Genomic DNA, 18,007 nt, shown 5'->3' with positions numbered 1-18,007 from the left:
AATGTCTTTTATGTTGTTAAATGAGAATGTTTTTTGAGAAAATGTAAATCATTTTATTTTGACGGTTCCGGAAATTGTGACGTAATGAATTCTTGCGTTAAACTCCCTCGCGAGAGCTGCAGAGAGACCGGTAGTATGGCGAGCCTCCCTTTAAAATAAAATTGTAACGCCCGTCAACCACTATAACACATCCATGCCGTCAACCCCGAGGAAGTCAAACTTTTTAGTCGTCGATTATTGTTAAAAAAATAATTAATATATAGATCAGTTGTAATATTTACCGTGATACAGATCAACACTGTGAACGTGCACTTTATTTTACTGAATTTTTAAAATATACATATTCTCCTACTTTTATTTTGAAGATGCTTACCGGAACCTTTATTTCACAGTGTGGCTAACTTGTGGAGCTGACTCGAGCTGACTAGTGAAAACAAAATGTGACGTGGCTAATCCTGTAGACAAAAAGAACAAGAAAACCCGAATCATTAAACTGTTTATTGGAAAACTAAAAGGCGGATAACTTTTAGAAAGATACATGCAAACTGGAACAAAGAAGCTAAACCTTTCGTGTTGTTGAATCTAAGACGGAAACTGTTGGCAGGTTGGGGTAACGTTAACTGCTAGCATCAAGACTGACAGGAGAAAGGTGAGATTGTTGCAGAAGTATAACAGTGTATGTTGTTTTTCCGATTTAGTTATCCTTAGGGAATCATAAAAAAGCGTCACGTTATATCGATAAACAAAAATAACAAAAAAAGCTAATGCTCTTTTACTCACAGTTAAGGCACGTTTAGCAATTTAATACAACAATAATACCAACGCTATGCCAGTTTTTGATGCTATATGTGATTTACAGATCTAGTTATAAGGTTTATGTTGTGCCTTTCATAATTTAAAACCCTCTTCCTGCTGCATGTGTTAGGTTTTCGCTTCAGGAATGTGTACTTTCATGCGCAAAAATGGCTGGATATGAATGAACAGTATACACAATATAAGATGTTATTTATTTATTTTTTTTGTAAATCCCCATTGGTAACAGTATAAGTTTAAGAAAACCTATACTGGACTTTAAACTAGCACAGTCTCCAGCTGCACAGATAACCAACAGCTGGATAACTGTCTGCTGTTCCCTGGATGTTATTGAAATGCATCCTGGGAACTGTAGGAAACCACTGGTTTTACCAAAACAGTGATTTACGTTATATTATTAGAAATTAACTCCTGGGACAAAGGCATTAAATATCACAGTGTGATACTAGCGCTGCACTAACTTTTGCTGTTGTACCCTGCTCAGCCTGTCAGAATTCAATGCTCTCAATATCAAAACACCACACAGTATGCAGTTGTTTAATTGTATACTTACCTGGTTAATAGTTATATTTTTACTTTGAAGGCATGAACTAAGACATAAAGATGTCAGACAGTGAAGCTACAGCAGCGGAGAATCCAGAGGTGGTACCAGAGATTCAGGATGCCTCTCCTGCAGAAACGCCTGACAGCTCCTCCCCAAGCACACCTGACATATCGACAGATGTGGCTCCCACAAGGAAAGCCAGGAGGAGACCAGATGTCAAACCTGCAGCTGAAGTTGAGGAGAAACCAAAAGTAGAGGAGCAGCCAGCAAAGGCACCGGTGAGATAGTTAGTTCATATTAGACAAAAAACTACAAATAATGGTAAAAAGGAAACATAATTTCAGCTTCACCAGTTGCTTAAATGCATATGACTGTGTCAAGACAAACACTGGATACAATTTACTCAATTTACTCTGGCTGTCAGTTTTCTTCTTGCGTTGGTAAGAATACACGTCACTTTTCCACTTTTGACAAAGGCTTTGTAAAGCTATCATTTAAAGTATGCTCACTTCATTAAGAACAGTCAGGTATGGCCACTCAGGAAGCCACAGACTCCAAAGTTAGCAAAAAATGCTACTGTAATTAAAAAAATATCACTGTGGTCATCTTGTGACCTCTTGGCCTAACACTAAATATTATTGTGTGTGTTTACACAAGTTATTACCCTCGCCTTGCGTCAGTTGAATTTCCTGTTAACCACGGGGACACACCGACTCTGTGTGTACAAAACTAATTAAATTTTTTTTTTATCTTTCACTCATTCACAACCTCTGTTTCTTGCTTTCTCTCTTTTTTCCTTTCAATTTTTTATCATGTATTCTCTGTCAGACACCTGTGGAGTCCACTGTGTCTCAGGGTGGTTGGGGATACTGGGGCAGCTGGGGAAAATCCATCTTATCCACAGCAACAGCTACCGTGGCCACTGTTGGTGAGTATAAACCACCTACCTAACCCGTTCTGTATGTTTACAACATTTTTTTTAAGTCATCTACTTGGAGAGGTAAATGTAGTTGTGTATATGCATGTGTGTATATGGGTTTATACGGTTAATTGTACTTGAATTTATGTGATGCCAGAATAGTCCAAGAAGTAGTTAGAAATTACTCCAACCTCTTTATTACTTGTTATAATACTCTGTCCCAGCTCACTGTCTTTCCGCCTATTACTGTTCAGACATCCTCTGTATTATTCATGTTGCATGTCTCTTGTCTCTGTCCAGGCCAAGGGCTCACTCAGGTGATAGAGAAGGCGGAGACATCTCTGGGAATCCCCAGTCCGACTGAACTCTCAACGCAAGTTGAGGAAGAGCAGAAACAAGGTAAGTCATTACTTAATGTTGTGTCTAAAAAATGAATAACAGTGGGTTAACGGTCACAGTCACCATGGATCTTACCTTCTTATACACAGAGATGTATGAATATGAGTGAATTTATCACACGTTGCATATTTTTATCTCAATATTGTTCACGCTTTGTGTAACAGTTTGTATTGCGTTTGTTTCTCTTCTGCAGGTGAATCTAGCAGTGAGACGGACAAGGCGACCGGCGATGCATCGGTGGCGGTGGGAAGTGCAATGGGAATGCTGTCGTCGCTCACCAGCGTCGTCCAAAGCACAGTAAGCAGAAACGTTCTCTGTGTTTTGTTTCTGTTTTTTTAGACGGAGGAAAAAGAAGTTTACATTTATCATTAAGTATATTCAGTTCTCACGATTATGTTGTTCAAAGAGTAGAAGTCATCTTATGTGGAGCACTGATACTAAAAATGTACAGCTCTTGATAAATGGTAGAATTGCAATGGCATGCATTCTAGTAATTCTGTAGTATTTTGCATACTTTCAAGTCAATTCACCTTTTCATTCATCTTTTAAAATCATTCCAAGATATTAAATGTGAGTATGACTTTGTGCTATTATGTCCAGTATTTGTGATTTCTTTGTTTTGCAAAGGATTACATGTTCCTGGGCTGTTTGGTCTATAAAACCCTTTTCAAATCTTTCAGACAATTCATATGTCCTTCTCCTTACAGGGAAAAACGGTGATAACAGGCGGTCTGGATGCTCTGGAGTTCATCGGGAAGAAGACGATGGATGTGATAGCAGAGGGCGATCCCGGCTTTAAGAAGACTAAAGGACTGATGAACAGGAACTCAACTCTCTCTCAGGTTGGCAGACCGTGATCAAATATGTTAACGAGTAGCTCATTTTCATAGTGTTTAACATTTATTTTTAATTAGGGTCTGAAATATTAGAATAAATAAATTTAACCTTCAACATCTCTAAAAGTCAAGATGGAGATAGAGACGAGAAAACACACTCTTTTACTTCTTTATGTCTTTTAATAAAGTAAACTTCAGCTGACTTATACTTGATTTACTCCCGGTTGTCTGATGTTTTGTCGCCTCTCTTACAAATTGTCATCTCTCTCTGTCTCTCAGGTGCTGAGGGAGGCGAAGGAGCGAGAGGAGCTGCAGACGGCAGAAAAAGAGTTTTCAGATTCTGAGAAGAAGGTGGTGGCTCACTACGGGATGCTGTTTGATGAATTTCAAGGTCTGTCACACCTTGAGGCGCTGGAGATTCTGTCTCGAGAGAGTGAGTCTAAGGTATGATGGGAGTTTCATTCCTAAGTACGACACCTACTGTGGCTAAAAACACTGTTTTATGTCTCATGATTCTGGTAAATCTGAAGGAAAGGAATCTGGTAAAAAGCCTCAAATGACTGTTTGTCTTGTGCGTGTGCTGCAGGTGAAGTCAGTGCTGACCACACTATCAGGAGATGAGCTGGTTCAGCTCAGACAAGAACTCGAACTCATTAAGGATTCTTTCTCTCTGGTTGAGTTTGATGATGAGGAAGTGGATGAGAAGAAAGGTAACATATCTGTAAAAGAGTTAGTAAAAATCCCAGCACTGCAAAACAAATTCGGCAAAATATATACCTGATGTGATTAACACATCAAGTAAATAATTTTACATTGCTATTTCCAGATGAAGACGGCTCAGAGTTCGAGAAGGAGTTAACAGAGGCTTTGGAGGGTCTCAGTGTCAGTGGCACAGTGGACAAACTCAGCAAGGTACAACGACACATTTTTGTGTTTGGATCAGATTCCTGCTCAGCTTTTGTTGAGATAAATACTTTTTAGGCTGTAACTGTGTATCATCCAGAGGTGAAGACAAATTTGATGACTTTAGACTTGACGTGACAAAATTAAAAAAGACTTGCAATTTACTCTAACAACAATGACTTATGACTTCACTTGGACTTCAGTCTTTTTTAGATATAATAAATCTACAAAAAACACAATGGCGTATGCAAAATGTGAAGATTGAAAATAACAGACAACGGAACACAACTTACAACTTTGTTCTACATTTGAAGTTGCACAAAGAACAGTTGAAGCTAATATTAACATCAAGCAGTGAGCTAATATTAAGCAACGGTAGCTTTTTTCAGCCACTTGTTTTAGCAAATAAATGCAAATTTTAAAAAGCATTTATGATTTTTGTAAATGTAATATTGGCATTACTTTTACTTAAGAGGGTATTATGACTTGTTTGGGACTCAAAATTTAAACTTTGGGACTTGTGTGGTGCCCATTAGCTCACCTGGTGGGTGAGAGTGGGTGACCCATGTACGGGTTTGAGTCCAGCCTGTGGCCCTTTGCTGCAGATTGTCCCCTCTTTCTCCCCTTTCCACACCTAAGCTGTCCTATTCTAATAAAGCCAAAAAAATAAATAAATCTTTTTTAAAAAAAGTTTAGGACTTGGGACTTGACTTGGGTCTTGTTTGCAAAGACTTGCAACTTACTTGTGACTTGTAAAAGAATGATATGGTCCCACCTCTGGTATCATCGTACCTTGCAGCCACAAAAAAAATGAATAAAATCAAAATAAATTACATAATCTAGACGAAATTAGATGACATTAGATTGTACATTTCCTGTGGTTCCTGTCGTCAACTGGCAGTTAAAAACTGAGCGATGTGAACAGAGTGGTGGTTACGTCAATAATATGGTTTATATGTTAATAACCTCCAACAGGCCTGTAAGAGCACCTGCAGCCAGATCACTGACATGACCAAACCAGGGAAGAAGGCGGACGAAGCGGATGTGAAGACAGAAGAGGAAGAATGTGAGAAGGATGTACAGGAAACACTTTCTGTAGAGGTATGCAGATGTCTTCAGGATTTAACATTGAAAAGAGAGAAATCATTTGAGGTTGCTGTCAGACTTACAGGTTAAGAGCATATCTTTATTGCATGTCTCAGGAGTGTGCTGATTCTGTTTGGAGAGAGTCCAATTGTTTCATGAAACATTAACATTTTGATGTGCACGAGGATGTTTTTATAATATGTTTCAGTCCTCACAGTTTCTCCTGCATGTGACTTCTGGCTCATTCAACAGTATTTTTGTGTATATGTGTGCATGTGCATATCGAATATTTTCAGGAGGTTCATGCTGCAGCCATCAGGAGTCTGGCAGAGCTGACGGCTCGATCCATCGAGCTATTCCACAAACTGGCTGAGATGATCCTCTTCTCCAACGGCAGCGCAGAGGCCAGCGTCCTGTCACAGTAAGATGATGTGGATTTTCAGTTTTGAGACACCGCAGGAGCTATACTGGAGAAAATCACTGTTCCATCTGTACTTTAATTGAATTGAATTGAATTGAATTGAATTGTATTTTCCATGTGGTCCATCCTCAGATTAACTGTTGTCCTGTGTAAAGAAATCTCACTGCTTTCCAAGAAGTTCACATCCTGCTTAACAACAGCAGGGGTAAGTGCGAAGATTTTAACTTAAACTAACTCTGTGTATCACAGAGTTTGGGATCATTGAGTGTTTTCATAGTCGTGATGTTGAACAGTTAAAATAATAAATGTTGTTTTTGTTTTTATGGTTAATATGGAGTTACAATCTAGGAAGTGTGGAATTCAGTGGTGTAGGAGTTTGGCCCGTACTGGGGATTAAAGTCTGTTTATCTCAGCCTCTGCAACTTCATTTTTGAAAAATCATTTTCTTTAGTCTGTATCCCACAAATCTCCACACTTTACAGTACACAACTACTGTTTTCCGGCCTGGTGTTACGTTATTATTTAAAACTTCTCAGAATAAACATCCTGTAAACACTCAATAGAGCAGATGTCTGCAGTTGAGTCAGTGAGTGTGAGGCAGTATGACAGTATCGAGTTACAACCACTTACATCATGTAAATTAGTTTGATTTAGAGTTCAAAGAGATGCGTTTTATCATCTTTAACTCACTTCATCCCTCTGTTTTGTTTCCACCCACGTTTGTCTGATCTACTTAAATGTCAAACCCTGAACTGTAAAACTCTATTACGTGCTGCTCTTTGTACCTTCAACATTTCATTTTCTACTCTGCTTTTCTCTGTTTTGACACATTAACACTGCTGCTGTTTGTTCATCAGAGAGCTGGTTATAATTTGATCTAAACGTTCTGTTTTACAGTCAAACGAGAAGGGGGATGTCCTCAACCCGCTGATAACAGGAGTCTTTTTAGAGGTTTGTGTCAAGGCACTAAAGCACTATCAACACACACTGTGTAATTAAGTCACACTATTGCAGTTCTATCTTTATCATCCATTTTATTGCTTGTATAACCCTTAAATCCTTAACCCTCAGGTCCTCCTTTAAAAAAATCACTTTTGTCCTTTTAAGACCCTTTTAGGTCACTGTATCATATTTAAATGTGTAAAAGAAAAAAAATCAAAAAACAAAATTTGATTTGACTTTGAAATGCAAACACACAAGACCACTTTTTTTAGTTGTTTATTTCATGTGTTCCCGTAGGACATGTGAGGATTGCTCCACAGTTGCACAGTGTTTGTGATTTCACCCCTAGTTGATTTGACATGCTATCTTGAATTTCACCAAAGGTTAACTCTTTGACCTTTTATTGTTATATGCTAACAAACACAAGATCAGTTATTGTTGCTCTACAGATTGCACACAGTGCTATATTTCATTGTCATTATCTCCTGGTTAAAAAAGACAAATATCTCAAAACTCACAGTAGGTGAACAAAAAAAAATTACAGCATCGGGTGCAAAGGTCCAGGGTAAGCTAATATGCTACTATTTTGATTCCAAAAACTAAAAACCTTTTGGAGACATAATTGATGCAGAATCAGTCCATTATAAAAAAACATCTAAAAACTCTAATAAAAACTCAGTTAATGTAATCATTTGTAGTCAAGCAATTATTGAGTTATAAAATCTTGTTAAAAACAAAAGGGCTAAGCTTATCCTTCCTGTTTCTAGTACAAATGAACAGATTGAAATCATTTTCCTAAAATGATGTGTCATTTTCATGATACAAGTGCAGCAATCTTTGTTCTGCTGTCTTAATTTTAATACATAATAACACTTTTAATCCTACAAAGGTCCTCGAATAATTAGGGGAAATTGTGCTGGGAACAAGTGAAATTACCTCTTGTCATTGGTTGGGATATTTCCTTAAAGTAGAAATGGTTGTAAAGGCTACAAAAGAGCCAAAAAACATGTTAAAGAAGATGTTTTGCAGTTGGATTGTCTGTATTTGTGTCATGGGGCTTTACAGGCCCAAATATGAACATTTCAGAATTATGTTAAATACAGTATGTCTCATGTTATGAATCCTTTTTCCTCGCAGGCGTCCAACAGTGCGTCTTACATTCAAGATGCTTTCCAGCTGCTGATGCCCATACTGGAAATCTCCCACATTCAGAGGAAAGCTGAATCCACAGAGCAGTGACCAACTGATGTCACCTCTGACCTCCATCGCTGCCATGACGCTGGGACTCTGTCACAGCAGAGAACTGACACATCTTCAGAACTTTTCCTTTAAAAAAATAACCTGTGTCAGCTCTTACGATGTCTGGTTTTCAGCTCAGGACAAAATCAATTTCACACCTGGAGGGAAAAGTGTGTTTTTGTGAAACAGTGTTAACTTTCTTTTGATTTGCTGGTTTAATTGTTAAACGCAGTAGATGGACTCATTGAAGTACAGTGTTGATGAGGTCTGGCTGTACCAACTAAGGGAAACAAATACATTTGTGTTAAACAGAAAGCAACTCATTATTTTTTCTTTTACACTAACAAGTACACTATTTTTTTCTGACAGCACTTGTCCTCTTGCCTCTAAATTCTGCCTCAGAGAACACTTAAAAAAATGACATACAGAATGGAAACACCCATGATACTTTTTTAAAAAAAACAAAAAAAGGTGATTTATTCAGAATGTATTTTTTCTCTGTACTGCACAGAGAATAGCTGGGAAATTCTTTTCTGTGCATATCTCTCTAAAACACTGGTTCAATGAGCAGTTGGGCCAAGTGTTTTTGGACACTGACAAGTTTTTAACCAAAAGTGATGGGACTTAAACGTGTCACTTTTGCCAGTCTCTGTAGCTAGCATGCCACTGTTAATCTGGCAATATGACTCAAGAGGCCTTGTATTACCTCTTTAAATCTCCAACGCACAGATTGTTTTCTTAGTTATTGGTAACCTTGGTATCATGTTCAAATCATCATCAGATTTGCTGTAATTTGTTTACGTAACTCTAAATCTAATGATGCCTGTTTGTAGAGGGACATAAGTTTATTATCATGCTTGCAATTTGACCCTGGTGCTTTGTTTTACCTCCAACTGGGTGTAAAACAATGTCAGCTTTAAATGACTATTTTTTTCTCTTATGCCAGCCACAGTGTTGAATGAAAGGCTTGGATTCGAGTTGGTCTTGAGTCAAAAAACTAAATTACTGTTTTTAATGCTGAGACTCAACTTTAAAGTTTTGACCTTGTGTAATCTGAGAACACAAAAAATAACCAATTTCTATTTTTTAATTATTTTCTTTTTTCAATATCTAGGCCTAAATGATTTTCAGCATTCTCATAATCCCTGATGTATCTGACAAAACGTACAGCTCTGTTTTTTCTCTATTGACCACTCTCGGAAATCTTCAATGTCCAGTTAGAGAAATATGCAAAAACACCATTTTAAGCCCCCTCTTTATTGTCACCAAATTCAATATTCATGAAACTTCATTGTAACTTCAGGTGTTCATTAATCAACAAAGGAGCTTCTATCTGCCATTAAAGTTGTGATTGTCTTCTTTGAGCCAATGACCTTTAGTTTTATGATGTTGAACTGCTAACAGCTGTGTGTTGTGGGCATGTAAAGTGATATTTTTTGAGAAATATACTGTATTGTTTATCAGATATTTGAGATGGTTTTCAAATAAATGCGCTTTCATATAGGTCCAATCTGTGATTTGTGTATGTGAGTTTTTATTTAATATCTAGTAGACAAGTTTTAGTGTATATTAATAATAGACATGTCAGTCAATTTGGAAGTTAGGGCATGAAAATTCTGTTTTGATTTGTGAAGGTTATGGGGACAGATATATTTTTATACTTTTGGTCTAAGTGTGGTTTTGCTGGTTTGGACCCATATAGGTTCCAATGAAGGGAGGGAATTTAACAATAATAATAATAATTCCATAATAATTTAAGGAAATAAATACTTGGTATTGCAAATAAAACATTGAAATATCGCAATGTGAAAACACTCCATTATAATAAAAAGCGGTGTATTAAAAAGCTTTATTAAAATACTAAAGTATTATTTGCGAATTGCACTAAAATTAAAAGTAATAGTACTAAGTATGATGAAAAATAACACTGAGATGATTATACATTTATAATATTAAATTATTATTACAATGATACATCAGATTTACCAGTTGTAGTTGGTCAAAGTGGAGAAAATATATAGGCCAACTGTTGGATAGTTAAATCTGAAAAAAAATGCATTATGTTTTATTGTCATCATATGTTTTGAATATATATATATCCATAATTCTCAAAATAAATGTATTAGAATGAAATGAAAAAAAAACCACAATACTTATTCTATTGTATTTCAAGTGGAAGTATCACGATGTAAGAAATTCAATAGTTAAGTTCAAATAACTTACTTGAGTAGATGTCCATTTATTTCGTATATATGTTTGTGTTTTGTTTTGGATTTTATATGCAATACTGCTGAGTTTTCATTTGTATTTTTCTATGTGTTGAGCAGTTTATCTCACGTCTTTACACATTCAGGACAGTACGTGGCGGTGTAGAGCTCTACCGTGTAATTACGATCCGGCAATATACACAAAGAAGAAGAAGAAAGAAGGAAGGAGAAACCGAAAAAGAAGAAGAACAACAGCGGCGCTAACAACTAGCTTGTCAGGCTACGTCGAGGAAATTCAGAGGTAAACCTAATATTTACACTTTTTATACTTTCCACAGTTACACACTGAGATGTCTACAGTGTGCATAGCTGTTCTGGCATACAATTAAGTGAAAAAGCAAAGCCGTTTCATTTATCCTTTGCTCTGGTGTTGTTAGCTTTTTTGGTAACGCGAGGATTAGCTTGTAAACGTTAGCCGCTCATGCTTAGCACCCAGCTCGTCCCTGCGCTGTAACATCGTCAGTCAGTGTCACTGTTACTCCAAACGGTGCTGTTAATAATGCCTCTCGAGTTGTTCAACACACTTATCACTTTCCATAGACTATTAGTTCACAGGGATGTCAGACTTGGTGTTATTGTGTTAGATATCTGTTAGCTTACTTAGCCCGACAATATAAACAACTAGCTAACTTCAGCTTGATGTCATGGTAACGCAAAGGCAGTATTCATCTTTTACGCCTATTTTCAAGAAGTTGTATCCTCATCATATTGTTTTTGCAGTTCAGTAAGAAGGAGAATGTCACTTAAATCAAATAACTTTAGTTGCTAACCCTCTTAGTACAACTTAATACACCTCGCACGTACTCCAGTCTTCACAATCACTAAAAGGTTGAATCAACACATTTCTAGTGCAGTTTCAACAAAAAAAAGTAACATTTTAGCCTTCATCAAGGAGACGTTAGGTTGTATTACAGTGTTTTGAACATGCATTTTAACAAGGTAGCCAAAGTGTAGAGCGACAGTAAAAACAATGCAGCCATGCAACTGGCAGTACATGCAGGGTCGGCCAAATGCTGTTAAAATAGGCAAGTGTCTGCTAGATTTGCTTCGCTCACCAGCCACAAAACAATTGTAATTCACTGAGTGGCTGGTTGATTTTGGAGTCCACCTGCCACCGTGGCTGACCCAATAATTTAATCAGAAATACTTTATTGATATTCGGTTTAGTTTAGTGTAGTTCGTTGGCTCGGATGCCAATAAAAGAGAATTATAGAAAGAAAAAATAAATACAAGCACCAAGTATGTAAAAATATAAAATAAAATACTAACACAGTCAATAAAAACAATTAGCTATAGTATGTGAATATTTGAACATATAAATATGTATAATGTGCTGAGTCTGTAATAGGGGTCGACCAATATTGTTTTTTCAGGGCCGATACTGATTGTTAGTAGTCAATGAGAGCAATAATTGATATGTGGAACCAGTATGTATTTACAATAAAACTGAAAATCTTTGTCAGTATTAAGAATGTATAACAAACTACAAAAATAAACTTGGTTAAAATGCATTTAGCAAATTAAATGTTAAATTAAAATAGAAACTTTCAACATCTTATACAGCAAGTACTTAGTAACTTTAAAAAAGTATTAGATAGAAATAGCTCCTTTAGGTTTTACAAAGTATAAGTTTTCACCCACAAACCCTGCATAATCTTCACAAGTGTGGTTTTACGTATGTACAATAAAAAAAATGCATTTTGCATAATAGAGCTTTAATAAAAGAGCTTTCAATAAAGGTCTGAGTCTTTTAAAACACTATCAATTTTAAAGGATGTAAACTGTGTGGACTTGCATCTTTTGTCACGTGCTTCAATCCATAGTTTGTGTGTGCATTACTCTTAGTGATAACTGATGTAGTGGTACTAACATTCATCTTTGTTCTTGTTTAGCTGAAGTTATCCTTGTACCAGTGCTGCAGAGAGATTTAAATGCATTCACCAACCCCTTCTTTTTGTCCTCTTTCAGAGTTGTCTTTCTTCTGCACACCGTCTCCCCTTCACCCCCCTCACAAGCGCTGCTGCAGGATTGTTGGGTTTTAGCTCTCTTCCCCACCTGCCAACATGCCAGCTGCACTTACAGATTCCAGTCAGATAATCTGTGAAGTCTGGGCGAGCAATGTGGAGGAAGAAATGAGGAAGATCCGACAGATTATTCAAAGCTACAATTATATTGCCATGGTAAGAGAGGAGTTTTTGATGCATAGTCGCTGGAAAAAAATGCTTTTTTTTAAAAAATAATTCTGTATAACGTTGAGTAAAATATGAGAGGAAAAAGGAGTAGCATTTTTTTCTGACTCAGAGACATAGAATAAGAAACCTTTAGGGTTCATTTTGCACAAGTGATACATGACTGGGTAGAGATAAACCCTGGCACATTTGAACACAATCTGGGAAACATGTTGTTTGTAGGTTGCATCTTTTATTCATTAATTTTATTTTTTTATATCCTAGAAATTCTTGTCAATTTATTTTGAATAGTGACCGGGTAGAAGCTCAGTAGCAATTTAAAAGAAATGACATTTTGAAGTAGAAACAGCTGCATTTGAGGGACTTTGGTTCTAAATCAGCAGCTCATTTGTTTGTATTTTTTGATTACAGCAAGACTTTTTTTCTGCAAACTGGCTAAACATTTGTTTTTAAACCTCAAGGTATGTTTCAGATAAACTGTATCTACCAAAATATAACATTGGTCAGGCCTGTTAAGCCAAAGTGGGAACAAAAAAATTCACGTTGCCAAACTGCAATCGACTCCAGTGGAATAAGAGTGCAGAAATATTGAAGGGTGAAGTTTTCTGTTAATTAATTTATTTTTTTCATTAGGACACAGAATTCCCTGGAGTGGTTGTTCGACCAATCGGAGAGTTTCGAAGCACAGTAGACTACCAGTACCAGCTGCTGAGGTGTAACGTTGACCTCCTGAAAATCATCCAGCTCGGCCTCACATTCATGAATGAGGATGGGGACTATCCTCCTGGCACAACGACGTGGCAGTTCAACTTCAAATTCAACCTCACGTAGGCACATTGTCTTCCTGCCCTTTCTAATTTAATTTGTCCTTACTTGAATGATTTCTCTGTCAGTGGTTAGTTTGGTTATCACCTTAGGAATATCTTTTTTTTTCTTTTCACAGAGAAGACATGTACTCACAGGACTCCATAGACCTCCTCCAGAACTCCGGCCTCCAGTTTAAAAAACACGAAGAAGAGGGAATCGACACACTCTACTTTGCAGAGCTCCTCATGACGTCTGGTCTGGTGCTGTGTGAAAACGTCAAGTGGCTCTCCTTCCACAGGTCTGTTGTTTATTCTGATCCAGCTTTTGTATTTGCAGATCCAGTTTAGTTTAGTCCAGTTTGACTGTCAGTCTTACAGTTTCTTGAATGTTATAAAAGTAAGATTTGGGTTTTATTTACAGCATGAGTTCTTCCCTTTCTAGTAACAAATTTAGTTTGGTTTGGTAAAAAGAAATATCACTCCTGTCTGTATTTATCAACCGATGGTTTCAAATTCAAATCCATTCTCTTACTCTGAAGACTACAGTTATGGTAAGAATATCAGAACATCAGTGTAATCCAGTGTTATCCTGACCCGGATCCCACTGTTCTGTATTTCTCAGTGGCTACGACTTTGGCTACCTGGTGAAACTGCTGACAGACGCGCGGCTCCCTGAGGAGGAACATGACTTCTTCCAGATCCTCAACCTTTTCTTTCCCGCCATTTATGACGTCAAGTACTTGATGAAGAGCTGCAAGAACTTAAAGGTATTCTAGACTGAATATCTATATACAGTACACAGGGTGGACAAAGTCATTTCATAGAAACTGTATCAGAGGTGTTGATTCAGCTCAACAGTTGGCGACTGTAGCTGGTGATGGGGCTCATGGTCTTATGTCCAACAGGTCTACATAGGACACTAACTGTCAGATAATGTCAGAACAAGTCTTGACCTATGTGCGTTTGTGCAGGGAGGGCTACAGGAAGTGGCAGACCAGCTGGAGCTGAAGAGGATCGGGCGGCAGCATCAGGCGGGATCAGACTCGCTTCTCACAGGCATGGCTTTCTTCAGGATGAAAGAGGTACAGTTTCTTTTAATTATTAGCCTCGCTGATCTGCAGGATGAGCCACTTCTGTGTGTTTTAGGACTTCTCACAAAACTGTTGATTATCAAAAATATATTAGGTGCCCTTACTAGCAAAAAACTTTGTTTACTGTAGGTGGTGTGTTGACAGATAACCTGTGGAAGTATTTATATACGTTCCTGTTTTAAAAAAAAAAAAAATTGGGACAACGTATGAAATGTAAATAAAAACAGAATGCAATGATTTGTGTTTTTGACACAGGTTGATGCCTGCAATATGTGTCAAAAAAGTTTGGACAGGGGCATTTTTTCCACTGTGCGACTTCCCCTTTTCTTTTCTACCCTGTTCTTGCTTGATATTGCTCAACAGTTGAGGGTCTCTGTTAAAGGGGGGGTTGCAGATCCATGAATGTAGCAGGCAGAGTTCTTTTTATCTCCTTCGTGGATTAATGTCATTAGTGGGATGGATAATTGATCTGTGGATATGTTCATACAGTCATGTCAGTTTCTAATGTATTGTCACATGTCTGATTGAAGGTCGCATTCAGTGTTGGTTTTTGACCTTGCCCCTTGCATGCAACGATTTTTCAGAATCCTCAAAATCTTCTGATGATATTGTGGATTGTTAGATGGTGAAATCCTTAAAATTTTGCAGTTGTAGGTTAACAAATGTTGTTTCACTGTTGGACTATTTGCCCATATTTTCTTTCCACAAAGAAGCAAACCATGCACTGTCCTTGCTTGTGAATAAGTAAAGCCTCCTGAAGACATTTTTGCAATCTTATAACTTTAATGCAAGCGACACTGTGCGACATGGATCTGAATAAACTTCGGTACAATATCAAGTTTGATGTATGCAGATTGTACAGTGACATCATCAACTGAATTGTAGGCTACGACATACATCCATCGACATCAGTGCGCATGAACAAAACGTAATCAGCAAGCGTCATCCATCTACGCTGCCCTAGTGGTATGAAAAAAATGTAAACAAACAAACAAACAGAGCCCTCACTATAGTTATGTGTGTCGGAAAAAGTCTGAGGAGGAGGAGAATGTGGATGCGGTCGTGGCTGGTGAAAAGAGGCCAATGTGACATGGCAATTTTGCAATAAGAACTCGGAGTAAGTATTAGCATCTACTAGCATTTAGCATGCACTAGCAGAGTCATGCTAATGAGTGCATCATTTCATGCTGCATTTCTATTGGTTGCTCAGTAGACGTAGGTTGTAACAGCAAGTCGCAGTACGATTGTCATCCCAAATTTTTGACACCATCAGAATTTTGTCCCAGGCTGTCTTTGATCGTATGACAGAGACAACAGCCATCCTTGAACCTCTCTCACTGTGCAACATGGGACCACCGTTTTAGAGCCACGACTAAAGATATTGCCACGTTTCTGTTACGATGGTCATCTTTCATCTAAGACAGCCCAAAATTGCAGTGTTTACCAGGCTTAAGCCTTTTGAGATTCTCCTTTTCATACTCCATAATGATACTAACAACTTTCACCATTTAACCTCTTCGCTCTGTGGGTGTTTTCAGGTATTTTGTTTGGTTTTTTTTTGAGTCTTTTGTCTTTTGTTGCCCCTGTCCCAACTTTTTTAAAACATTTTGCAGGCATCAAATTCATAATGAGTATATATTAACAAACAAAACTAAACAAAACTACAAACAAATCATTTAATTCCGCTCATAGGACTTGTACATATCCAGCATGTAAGAATATAAGGTGTGTTTTAGCAATGGGTTTCAGGTTTCATGTAATTGAAATGTGTTTTGTCTTGTTTAGCTTTTCTTCGAAGACAATATCGATGATGCAAAGTATTGTGGGAGATTGTATGGCCTGGGCTCAGGCTCCACCCAACCCCAGAATGGCATCTCCAGCTCAGGCCAGGAGGAGACGAACAACAAGCACTGACTCAGCGCTCAAAATATTCAAGTGGAACACGCACTTGTTTTAAAACCCGACCAGCAGTTTTCTTCCCTGATCTCCCTCAACACATGCTCCCTGAATGAGACAAACTAAAAGTTTCTTTAAATTTTCTTCCTGAGTGACTGCAAAATGGACTCACAGTGACATTGGATCACTCACTGGCTCATTTGTTTCCTTTAAGTCACTTTTACTGAGTATATGGCCATACATTCAAAACTGTTTTTTTACAGCACTATAGTGACCCCCTTCTTTAACAGCATGGGACCAGCTCCTGTATGATACCATGATTTCAGACCAAACTTTGCCAAAAACAGCCAGATTCTTTAGTTCAGTCAATCCTTCTCATCAGTGGGACTCATCTCTTGTTGCAGGGATTTCATTTTTTAAGTTAATGTTGGAAGGGCCTGTAAATTAAAATGTATAATTTTGATGAAAATAAAAATGTTTTAGCTCTTTTCCACTTTCACAAACTTTTAACAGTGGGCGTCAAAGTGTATAACTGTGCTTGGTTATGCATGTGTTTCAATGGGCAAACTACTGTCGTTCTGTACATTCACCCACCAAACCAAACTGTCCACCGTCAGGTTTACAGATGTTGTGGTCACTGTTGTTTTTACATTCTACATTGTTTTAAACAGTTGTATATTAAATTGTTTTGTATTTTGAATGTAAATGTTAAGTATTTCATCTTTTTTTTTTTTTTTTTACCATAATCAGCCATACACTGACACAGCTTGCTCAAAATTTACATTTAAAAGGGTTCATTTCAGGTCATTGGAAACTCTTGCCTAGAATCTGTGACTTAAAGACTTGACCCAAACTTTTTTTCCAATCTGGAATATTGTCTACAATTTTTTTATGTAAAAAAACTAAACTAAAATAAAAAATAATCAAAAGTAGGGCTGCAACTTGAGCAGCATTGATTAGAGTAATATATAAGTCAGTTAATTGACATAATTACATATCTATCAAACAAACATGCAAAATAGTCTGCATCCAGCTTTTTAGATGTTAGGGTTTTCTATTGTCTTTCTTTTAACATTTTGATGTCAATCTATTGTGAAATGTTGGCCTGACAAACCAAAATATTTTAAGACATAACCTTGGATTCTGGAAAATCTGAATGCTATGTCATTTTTCTCTGACCAACCCAAAGATATTCTAATTGAAATTATCTAAAAACTGAAAAGTGGCAAGACTTCACATGTGAGATGCTGAAAGCAGAGAATATTTTGCATTTTTTTGCTTGATAAATGATGAATTAAACTTTTTTTATTCTATAATTCTTTTATGCTATTTTGAAGAAATACTATACTATAAAGTTTTTTAATGCCATCTTGGATGACATACTGCTACGATGCTTTATGCCATTTTGGACGACATACCATAATATGACATTATTTCTGCCATTTTGGACAACAAACTACTCTATGATGTTCTCTATGCTATTTTGATGACATACTATACTATGACTTTTCCTGCCATCTCTAAAGACACTGTACTAGGACATTTTTATGGCATTTTGGACAACACGTGCAATGAATTTTTTATACCATTTTGGACGACATTTTCATACTCTAAGATGACATGTGTTGACGTATTGAAGCCATTTTGAACGACACA

At 37.1% G+C, this 18,007-nt stretch overlaps 2 protein-coding genes across 2 annotated transcripts; both read left to right on the top strand.

Moving 5' to 3' along the window:
• The first annotated feature begins 415 nt into the window (after positions 1–415).
• Positions 416–9,616, top strand: fam114a2 (family with sequence similarity 114 member A2). The gene is made up of 14 exons (XM_042498967.1): positions 416–649; positions 1,397–1,635; positions 2,186–2,285; positions 2,577–2,675; positions 2,869–2,972; positions 3,383–3,517; positions 3,791–3,955; positions 4,098–4,221; positions 4,338–4,423; positions 5,390–5,515; positions 5,797–5,921; positions 6,054–6,126; positions 6,819–6,872; positions 8,001–9,616. The coding sequence occupies exons 2-14, from the start codon at positions 1,417–1,419 to the stop codon at positions 8,100–8,102; spliced, it is 1,512 nt and encodes a 503-aa protein (XP_042354901.1). The 5' UTR covers positions 416–649; positions 1,397–1,416; the 3' UTR covers positions 8,103–9,616.
• Positions 9,617–10,523: 907 nt separating this feature from the next.
• On the top strand, positions 10,524–17,057 carry cnot8 (CCR4-NOT transcription complex, subunit 8). Its single transcript, XM_042498895.1, has 7 exons — positions 10,524–10,610; positions 12,338–12,549; positions 13,192–13,385; positions 13,502–13,663; positions 13,987–14,131; positions 14,336–14,446; positions 16,241–17,057. Exons 2-7 carry the CDS (start codon positions 12,433–12,435, stop codon positions 16,367–16,369), a joined length of 858 nt encoding a protein of 285 aa, XP_042354829.1. The 5' UTR covers positions 10,524–10,610; positions 12,338–12,432; the 3' UTR covers positions 16,370–17,057.
• The last annotated feature ends 950 nt before the right edge of the window (positions 17,058–18,007 follow it).

The sequence above is a fragment of the Plectropomus leopardus genome, chromosome 13, assembly GCF_008729295.1.
Source record: "Plectropomus leopardus isolate mb chromosome 13, YSFRI_Pleo_2.0, whole genome shotgun sequence".
In the NCBI taxonomy this organism is placed as follows: Eukaryota; Metazoa; Chordata; class Actinopteri; order Perciformes; family Serranidae; genus Plectropomus; species Plectropomus leopardus.
Note: the sequence above shows the minus strand (reverse complement) of the source record. Positions and strands in the feature narration are given on the sequence as shown.

Excerpts from the sequence above, each read along its gene's own strand:
- cnot8 (XM_042498895.1), top strand. The coding sequence starts at position 12,433 with ATGCCAGCTGCACTTACAGATTCCAGTCAGATAATCTGTGAAGTCTGG. Across the intron at positions 12,550-13,191 it reads GCTACAATTATATTGCCATG|GACACAGAATTCCCTGGAGT; the intron begins GTAAGAGAGGAG and ends TTTTTTCATTAG. Across the intron at positions 14,132-14,335 it reads AGAGCTGCAAGAACTTAAAG|GGAGGGCTACAGGAAGTGGC; the intron begins GTATTCTAGACT and ends GCGTTTGTGCAG.
- fam114a2 (XM_042498967.1), top strand. The coding sequence starts at position 1,417 with ATGTCAGACAGTGAAGCTACAGCAGCGGAGAATCCAGAGGTGGTACCA. Across the intron at positions 2,676-2,868 it reads TGAGGAAGAGCAGAAACAAG|GTGAATCTAGCAGTGAGACG; the intron begins GTAAGTCATTAC and ends TCTCTTCTGCAG. Across the intron at positions 5,516-5,796 it reads AGGAAACACTTTCTGTAGAG|GAGGTTCATGCTGCAGCCAT; the intron begins GTATGCAGATGT and ends GAATATTTTCAG.